The sequence below is a fragment of the Otolemur garnettii genome, unplaced genomic scaffold (genome assembly GCF_000181295.1).
Source record: "Otolemur garnettii isolate 467f Iridium unplaced genomic scaffold, OtoGar3 scaffold00022, whole genome shotgun sequence".
In the NCBI taxonomy this organism is placed as follows: domain Eukaryota; kingdom Metazoa; phylum Chordata; class Mammalia; order Primates; family Galagidae; genus Otolemur; species Otolemur garnettii.
In genome coordinates, this window is record NW_003852417.1 from 18,136,745 (window position 1) to 18,145,949 (window position 9,205).

The 9,205-nt window shown below is 51.5% G+C and overlaps 1 protein-coding gene across 4 annotated transcripts in view; it reads right to left on the bottom strand.

Annotated features, from left to right (window-relative positions):
• Positions 1-288: 288 nt before the first annotated feature.
• Positions 289-9,205, bottom strand: part of SLC5A6 (solute carrier family 5 member 6) — a 12,656-nt gene continuing 3,739 nt past the window's right edge. For 3 of the 4 annotated variants that reach the window (XM_023511856.1, XM_012803787.1, XM_023511857.1), the window contains 15 exons: positions 7,662-8,208; positions 7,281-7,346; positions 6,889-6,940; positions 6,478-6,545; positions 6,054-6,208; positions 5,501-5,641; positions 5,204-5,333; positions 4,215-4,303; positions 3,729-3,841; positions 3,315-3,382; positions 2,544-2,630; positions 2,223-2,404; positions 1,899-2,002; positions 1,562-1,677; positions 1,045-1,191 (listed from right to left, as the gene is read on the bottom strand). In XM_023511856.1, the coding sequence (XP_023367624.1) occupies positions 1,045-1,191; positions 1,562-1,677; positions 1,899-2,002; positions 2,223-2,404; positions 2,544-2,630; positions 3,315-3,382; positions 3,729-3,841; positions 4,215-4,303; positions 5,204-5,333; positions 5,501-5,641; positions 6,054-6,208; positions 6,478-6,545; positions 6,889-6,940; positions 7,281-7,346; positions 7,662-8,054 (1,911 nt within the window). In that variant the 5' untranslated portion in view covers positions 8,055-8,208. Of the gene's footprint in view, positions 1,192-1,561; positions 1,678-1,898; positions 2,003-2,222; positions 2,405-2,543; positions 2,631-3,314; positions 3,383-3,728; positions 3,842-4,214; positions 4,304-5,203; positions 5,334-5,500; positions 5,642-6,053; positions 6,209-6,477; positions 6,546-6,888; positions 6,941-7,280; positions 7,347-7,661; positions 8,209-9,205 lie in introns of all 4 variants that reach the window. The other variant, XM_012803786.2, reaches the window with a different exon arrangement.

Below are 9,205 nucleotides of genomic sequence, written 5' to 3' on the forward strand. Positions count from 1 at the left end.
CTTCCTCAGCCTCAAAAGTGAAAATCTCAGAGCAACAGAGACTGTTCTGGCAAAGGATAAATGGGGCCACAGAGTGGCCAGACTAAACCACAAAGATGACAAGCCTCAGAGGGAGAAAGTGTATATCTTCCACCACGGAGAGCACAATGCTGTTGAAGCCACAGCACTAGAACCCTTTGTCCCTCCTCAGCAGGGGAAGATGATCTATGCATGTGAGGTAGCTCTTTTCCTCTCAAGGGCATGGGGAAGGGTAGACAACAGCAGCTCGAGACAGGACAGGAGCCTGGATTCCAGGTTCAGTGGCAGATTTTATTCCCTAGGAACAAAGATACACAGGGAAGAAACTCTAAATGGAAACAGGGGCATGGGTGAAAGAATGACACCAGGATGGCCTGCTTCCGAAGTCAGGTAGATGGCTGCTCCACAGTGGATCCGGTCGTGGCCCTAGTTTTTTGGATCTAACTTGCCCTGTTTTGTCCATCTCAAAGGTGGATAATGGAGGCAATACCTACTCTACGCAAAGGAGATGGAGGTACCTATCTATTCCCAGAGACCCAAGGACACCAAAACCTCCCTCTCAAGAACAGAGGTAGACAGATAAGAATGAGAGGGGCTTAGGTGTCACAGATAACCTGAAAGTAATCACAGGGGCCCCCGTGACTGGTAGAATTGGTAATGAGATGAGACTGCAAGGGAACTAACAGTTGACCAAAGCAGCTTTGAGTTTTGTGGTGGAGATAATCTTGCCAAATTAGGCCCTAAATGGGCTCCATCAAGCGGATTCACTTCTGTCCCTACTTCTGCCACAATCCTGCCCCCTGCAAGTTTGGTCCTTTACAAATTGTCAAAGAACAAAGAGAAACATGCTCAAGATGCAGCTTCTACTGCAGATGAGAACCTCTAAGAATAAAGTCCTTTGGTGTGGCCCTGGTCATCCAGCCCGTCTCTGCAGAACACATCAAGTGATTTATCCCTGTACTACAGGGTGGCCTCTGGCTGCTGCGTGAGGACAGTGAGGACAGAGGTTGGAATCCTGAGTCCACTTCATAGGGAAGTCTCCTGGAGGATGAAGGTGGGGCTGCTTCCCTGGTAAGCCAAACTGTTTGGCACTTCTGCCTCCTTGTCTCTGCTGTCCTTCAGCACACCATTCCCCATCTTTTCTGGAAACAGGTTGGTGTCCACAGGGAGGTCCTGGAGGACATATATAGCAAAGGTGATAGAGCTACTAAATATGGGCACGAAGTGGTAAAGGGATTCATTCAGAAAAAGTCCCTGCGAGAGAGAGCCAAGCAAGGCTGGGTGGGGAAGGAACAAAGCACAGGGGGCGCTTGAAGAGGACTGGGAGGGAAAAGGACTATAGGCCTAGCTCTGCTCCTACCTCCAAGCCAGCATGGCCCTGGGGTAGGAGCTGGGACAGCTGCTGTGGGACAGTCCATATTCAACAGCTCCTCAGAGAGAGGAGCCGTAGAAGTGGGGATGGAAAGGGATGAAAGGGAACCTGGGTGGTTGGGTGGCATCTTGTGAAGGAAGGGCAGGGGAACATCTGGACAGCAGGTACTACCTGGGTGTAACTTCTCCAGTGAAGCCGCTTCTGACAGGACAAGGGCAGGAGGGCTAGGAGTCTTGGCAGCACTGGGTAAATGGTCCCAGGGCTCAGGGGCCGGCCCCGCATTCCTCCTGAAGACAAAGATCCTTCTAAGACTCCTATGTGGAACTGTCCAGAACAGCAAGCCCACTATTCTCCCTCTGGGGCCTGGAGGGCCAACCCTCTCCCATCTCTTACATCTCAACAAGAAGGATCATGGGCACTTGAAGACTCAGCGGGCAGGGACCCCTCTCCCAGCAGACTGCAGAGTGCCCAGGGGATCTCCCTAGGCCCAGTAATCCCACGCCCTTACCAGTGAGCAGACTGACAGTCAGGCCCACGACAATGACTGTGGTGGAGTTGTGAGCACTGTACCACAGATAGGACAGAGAGTAGAGCCGCTGCAGCCCTGTGGGCCTGGGGAGAGCAGTGAGAGGAGGACAGTTAGTTACTAATTCCTGGAAAGGGTGTCCCTCTGGCACCTAGCTCTACCCATGTGCATGGTCCCACGGTCTTGGGACCCAATACCCAACATCACCCTGAGGCCTCTGGTGGCCACACCTTAGCAAGGGCCCTATGAAATCCCTCAAAGATGAGCTCCTATCCCCAAGGAGAAAGACAGCAAGCCCCGCCTCACTTGGGGAGAGTAGTTGAAGGTATCAGTGTGGTCACTGTGGCAGCAGTCAGATTGCTGGGCAGGGAGAAACTGGATCCATTAGGGGGAGAGGGAGCCACAACGGAGCCCATGCTGTTCACTATGCTCCCGATGCCAATCCAGAAGGCCATGATGAGTCCAGCCAACAGCCCCACGATGGCACCCTGCCCAGAGACAGGGCATAATTCCTGATACAAGGCCAGACCTCTCAACCTTCACATTGTCCCCAGTGTGAGAGCCTTGCCAATCCATTCCCCGGGCCATCCCACTGCACATGACTAGGGAGCCAAATGTATTACTCACAGGAGGGTTGGCACTGGGAAAGAAAATCCCAAGACAGAAGAGTCCAAGCAGTGGCCCCCCAACCATGCCGAAGATGCTAATTGCTGCCTGGGAGGACAGGGTTGAAGGAGAAAAAAAAGAACACACAGGCTCAGAGACCCCAGCCTTATGGCAGAACAGCCACCCAACATTGCCTTGAGGCCACTTGTCAGCTCTGTCTCTTCTACCTAGAACAACAGTAGTCTAAATCCAAAGGAGTAGGATAACTAAGAGAATGTGCTTTGAGTTTGTCTCTGAGGCTGATCCTTAGATCTCTCCGGGCCTAGACATCCCAGGAATGACCCTAGGGCTTTTAGCTACTTGACAGTCTGTTCATAGTGATAGACTGTCCATCAAAGTGACATTTCTGACATATGCTCCTCTGCTCAAAATGGCTGCTTTCCTCAATTTCCTGTTTTAATCAATTCCTTTCCTCCCTTAAAAATTGTTTCTTCCCTCCATAGTCATTTTTTTTTTTTTTTGAGACAGAGTCTCACTATGTCACCCTGGGTAGAGTACCGTGGAGTCACAGCTCACAGCAACCTCAAACTCTTGGGCTTAAGCGATTCTCTTGTCTCAGCCTCCCAAGTAGCTGGGACTATAGGCGCCCGCCACAATGCCTGGCTATATTTTTTTGTTGCAGTTGTGGTTGTTTAGCTGGCCTAGGCTGGGTTTGAACCTGCCAGCCTCGGTGTATATGACCAGCACCCTACCCACTGAGCTACAGGCGCTGCCTCCCTCCGTAGTCATTACCTGCAGCACAGGTCCCATCTGGGAAGAAATATAGGCCATTCCCAGACAAAGCAGCCCGTAGCCAAATGCTTGGAGAAAAAGAGAAGAGAGGAAAGAAACAGATGTGAGTTAACACAAGAAAAAGTGTACTCCCTGCCCAGCCAAACTGCCACTTCTGTGTCCCTAGAAACAAAGGGTACACTACCTCACGCCATGTCATAGCTCCAGATCCCTCCCACCAAGTTCTCACTCCTACATCACTTTAAGCCCTCCCCGGATCTCTGTGAGATGCCAACAACCATGAAGCGAAGGTTGTGTTTCACTAAGCAAGCACTAAGCTCAGGATAAAGCAGGTGTTTCCTAGCAACTAAGGATAGTCATCAGGGTGTAACTGAGAAAGAACCAGACTAAAGAGAAGAGGAAGCATAATCTCACCGAGGCTTCTGGACAGCATGATGGCCCGGGCTTCAGAGAACTCAGGGAACCAGGGCCGAATCAGGTCTTCCATTGTTACAGTTGCCAATGAATTAAAAGCAGAGGATATGGTGCTGAAAAGAAGGAAGAGGAGGAGGAGCTGTGATGAGACTGGAAGCAGAGCCTGAATGGTGGAGAGAGGACCTGCACGGCCAAAAACCCCACAGTGGGAGCAGAGACCACCTCAAAGGGGGCCTGGAGGCAAGGATACTGTCCTTTCCTGAGTGTGGGTACAGGTTTTGTTCAAATATTATAAAAGAAAAACCCTTAATCAAAACATGGACATCTCATGGGAGATGTGCTGTGCCCTACAGAGGAGCTGTCCCTTGTCACACACAATGGATGGGCACAGTGAGAAACTCAGAGGGATCCCCTCCTCCACTTGTCACCTTATACCAAGTAGGGGTCACGTGTATCAAGCCTGAGGAAAATGGTCGAAGGAGGTACCTGAGGGAGCCACTGAAGAGGCAGGCAACAAAGAGCCCGGGCAGGCCAGGCATGCCTTTCAGGAGATCCATCACGAAATACAGGACGAACTGCAAGCAGAGCAGAAGCCCAGAGCTGTCCTCAGAGGGCAAGCCTTGCCCAGGGCAAGCCAAGCAGGGAGGCTCCCTCTGTGTGTGCACATGCCAGTACTGAGACTGGTGCACCAGGAAGGGGAGCTAGGCACTGAGGTATCTCTGCTGACCCAACTGACACCACAGTAAGCAGAGAGAAAATGGGCTCTGGTGAGAATATGACACAGTTCATACCCCAGACAGCAGTGTGACTCCCCACTCTGGTTGCCTCACTGGGCCTGTTTTCTCCTCTGTGAAACAAGACTGGAGGCTTAAGAGAGACCAGGTATGTGACAGCTCCCAGCAAAGCATGTAGTACACAGCATGGCATCAGTCAAGGTAGGCCCCACGCTAGCAGTGTAAGCACTATGACTGGTGATGTTAGACTCTTGGTATCTCAGAGCAGGAAAGGATTTTGCCCCAGGAATAACCCTTGGGGTGTTAGCCACTCGAGTCTGTTCACAGTAAAGGTGGTTCGTCAATGAAAAATTTCTGATACCTGCCCCCTCTGTCATTCCCTTCAAAATAGCTGCCTTCCTCAATTTACTGTTGTAATCAATTTCTTTCCTCCCTTGAAAATTGCTCTGCCTGTACTCTGGGAGGCCAAGGCAGGAGGATTACTTGAGCTCAGGAATTGGAAACCAGCCTGAGCAAGAGTAAGACCCATCTCTACTAAAAATAGAAAAATTAGCCAGTCTCAGTGAGGCAGCCAGAGTATGAGTCACACTGCTACTGGGTGGAAGGCGGGGAGGGGAGGATGAACTGGGTCATTCATCAGAGCCCAGGGTGAAAGTCCTTTCTGTAGTCCATGGACACTCCTCCTGGGGGGCCAGTGTGGCACTTCACAGGCCTAGTAGGGAGCCAGGGAGGCCTTCTTACCTGGTCGGGGGCTGCATGAGACTGCTGGGTACTCATGGGATACTCCTGGTAATAGGCAAACATGACCAGGCCAATGAGGCAGCCCATGCAGAGGACCACCTGCTGGCAGGGGAATACCGCATAACAGGACCTGCAAAAGAGACCAGTTCTAAGGGGAGAGATGGTATTCACAGACACCCTCAGCAATACCCCAACCCCAACAGAGGTGTGTGCGCTTTGGCATCCTGCCTCACCCCAATTACCTCCAGGGAACACCTCCCCCAGCCCTTGCTCAATATCTCCTGTCGCTGTACTCACAGCACAGCAGCCTTCTCCGTGCGGGAACTGAGATAGCGCTGCACCTGGGCCTGGTTCACCCCATACAAGGACAGCATCATGAAGACACCCCCAAAGGCCAAGGTCCAGAAGGTATGCCGCACAAAGGGATCCGGATCCAGCCTGTAACAGACATTATTTGGTTATGATGCCATAGCCCCAGACAGAGACACGGTCATCCTATCCTCCTAGCCCACATGGGTTGGAGGACATCAGAGCAGAGACATTACTGCCAGGGCCAAGGGCAAGAAGCTGGGTGCACTCAAGAGACAGTGCAGCAAGTTAGAGGGAGGGTTGTACTTCGATCCCAGCCACATTCCAGGTATTCATCCCAGGTAATGTCCTGATCCCTCTTAACACCAGATTGGCACTGACAATCATCCTCCATCTCTGCAAGGCCAGCTTCCCACTGCCTAGTCTTGCACCTGAGGCTTCCCAGCCTACCCTCTGCTTACTACAGTCCCAGGACCAGGCCGTAGGATGAGCAAGCTCTCAGGTACCGCAGCCCCCCAGCCAGGTGAAGGGGTTTACTTACTCGATCCCAGAGATGCGGCCATGTTGGGATGCTACGGCCCACACACGCCCCAAGCCGCCCACCTTGGCTGACCCCACGATGATAACTGTTAACTGCCCTAGGAACATGATTAGTGTCTGGAAGACATCTGTCCAGATGACGGCCTTCAACCCACCCTGCAGGGAAAGGACAGCACACACACCACAGAGGTCTCTCTAAACCATCCACTGTAAGGACACAGTACCTTTAGCAAGAAGACTATGCTGCCATCATATGTCAACCTTGCTCCTAAACCCCACCCTAAATCTCATCTCATCTTATCCCACCCTAGAATTTCATTCCATCTCACCTCCTAGATGTGTATCTCATCCTTTTTCCCTCTCCTCCCCCTTCTCCTCCTTACTTCATCCCCTCTCCTCCATCTCCTAGAGCTTTCTGCACTTACCAGAGCAGTATAGACAGTACAGACAATGCCCAGGGTCAGCACTGACAGCCACAGATCAAAGCCAGTCACTGTAAACAGATAAAAGTCATATTCCTATCCCTGGAAGAGGGTTTCCCAGGGAGAAGCCCCAGTAGGGCAGCCAGGTCATATCACAGAGATGTAGCATTTGGTCATTAACAACTAAATAAATCATCCAACACAATGGAAAAAAAAAAGATTGCAGAGCTCTACCAAAAGATGTTGACCGACCAACTCAGATGAGGCATGGTGATGTCTTATTAGCTTTTAAGTGATATGAACTATCCAAGGGCCCATGAAGTGAACTAATTCCCTGTCCAAGGTCAGGTTCACTTCTGCACTCTTCTCTATCTGCCTCAAACGTGCTTGAAGCCAGGGGCCATGACTCCTCACCTGCATTGAGAGCCAATGATGGTGCATAAAGCACAACCCCCATGTAGATCACCTGTCAAATGTAGAAAAGAGAATGAGATGGAGAGAGAAGAAAGATGGACCTCAGCCTTTAGCTTCCCCTCACCTGGGCTCATTTCCCTCTTCTTTTTCCTCCCAAATTCTAGCTTGCTGCCACCATGGTATCTGTGCTGGAATTGGAAAGAGCAGACAAGTAGAATGCTTCTGGATGCTAACCCTAAAAGGAATCCTGCCCATCCGAGGACAAGGAAGGCTCCAACTCTCTCAGCATGCTCAAATTTGGGTTCCCCTACCATGCCCTAGGCTCTATTTCTTTGCTTGTTTTTTCCCTTTCAAATCTACCCCTGCTCAACGTCTATCCTCATTCTACTTACCATCTGAAAGATGAAGGTCATAGTTCCACAAACCCGCACGGTTTTACTGAATCGGAGCTCCAGGTACTGGGTACACAGAAAAAAGGTATTCCTCCTGTCTCTACTCCCATGACTCACAAACAACTTCCCTCAAGAGGCTCAGGAAGATTCAGGAATATACAACATGCACCCACTCTGAGCCACATTCAGCACAGCACTCTCCTTCTTTCCTCACTCCTATCCCCCAACCCCAACCTCACCCAGAAAGCACTATTAACACTAGGTAAGTTTCTGTTACTGTCATTAGACAGGGGAGATCCAGGATCCCAGAACCTTCATATATATTCTGTTCCTCTTCTGCGTCCCTGACCCTAATGGCCCCATGTGCTCCTCCATGCTCACCTCATAAGCGCTGGTGAGATGCAGGCGGTAGAAGACAGGGATGAAGATGTGTGCAGGAATCAGCAGTCCCAGGAAATAGGAGCAGCCCAGGAACCAGTACTGGGTCCCAAATCGGTAGATCTCAGATGGCACACCCAAGATGGCCACGGCTGACTGGAAGGTGGCCAGCAGGGACAGCGCCACAGGAAGGCAGCCCATTTTGCGGTCTGCCATCAGCAGCTGGCCAACAGTATGCTTGCCCCAGCCACGACAAGCATGGTAGAGCCCAATGGCAAGGGAAAGAACTAGTAGCAGGATGAACACCACATAGTCCACAAGGGAGAAGGTGGATGTGACCACATTTGTGTCTGAGGTTGGGGGCAGGGGTGCTGACGTGCTTACCCCTACACTCATCCTCACTGTGTCTGCAATCCGCAGCCACTTGCTGCTCCTGGGCTCTGGACTGCCACTCAGCTGAGAAGTGGTGAGCAAGTGGCTACAACCTGGTTCTCAATCACGGTTTCACAGCCCTCCTTCTCCTCTCCCAAGTGACATTGTCCAGGGTGAGCTGCAAAGGAATCAGCTCCTAGTCAGATCCAGCATGCTTTCATGGCCACCGCCCTCCTAGCCTTATACATCCCAGCCCACTGGGCTTGGACCAGCCAGTGCAGTGGTAGCCCTGGAAGGTCTAGAGCACTGCTATGGGTCTGGGAGGGAAGTTAGATGAGGGGAGAAGTATTAGAACGAGACAGCCAGAAGACAAGAACTTGGCCAAGACCTCTGGTTACACAGAGTTATGATATTCATGAACTTTAGGTCTCCAGCCAAGTAGCAAAAGAAAAGTCAACTCTAGCCAGTTTCTTCTCAGAATAATTCCCTGCTCCCTAATTCAGGCACAGACCCAGTCACTACAATGTACTAAGTCAACAGAGCCCAGCCTGGCGCCACAGCCCAGCAGGGAGGAAGATACAGAGACTAATGGCAGCAGGGCTTCCCCTATTCTCCCTGGCCTCTACACCCCCATGATACCCAGTGTCACTCTCCTAAGTGATCAGCAGTTATACTGCCTCTATGGCAGCCTCAAGTTCCATTCTAGGAATCTCCAGGCCAACCATGCCTCTTTCTTAAGGTTCTCCCCAACACCCCTAGATAAGCCCTATACCCAACTCTCAATCTCTCTACCTGACACACCATAGTCAACAGCAGATGGGGAAGAGCACTGGGACTCAAAGGCAAGAGGGGCAAGGTGAGAGGATACCATGCTGGAGCCAGGGATTCAGAATTATATTCTGGGGCCATTCTGAGAGGAGCAAACCAGCCAGGGAGCTGGGGGGGTGGGAGGGGTGGGGAGGAGAAACAAAGGGACCAGCTTGGAAAAGTGGTCCCATCCTGGATGGCGCCTGTAGCTCAGTGAGTAGAGTGCCAGCCCCATATACCAAGGGTAGCAGGTTCAAACCTGGCCCCAGCCAAACTGCAACAAAAAATAGATAGGTGTTGTGGCGGGTGCCTGTAGTCCCAGCTACTTAGGAGGCTGAGGCAAGAGAATTGCTTAAGCCCAAGAGTTT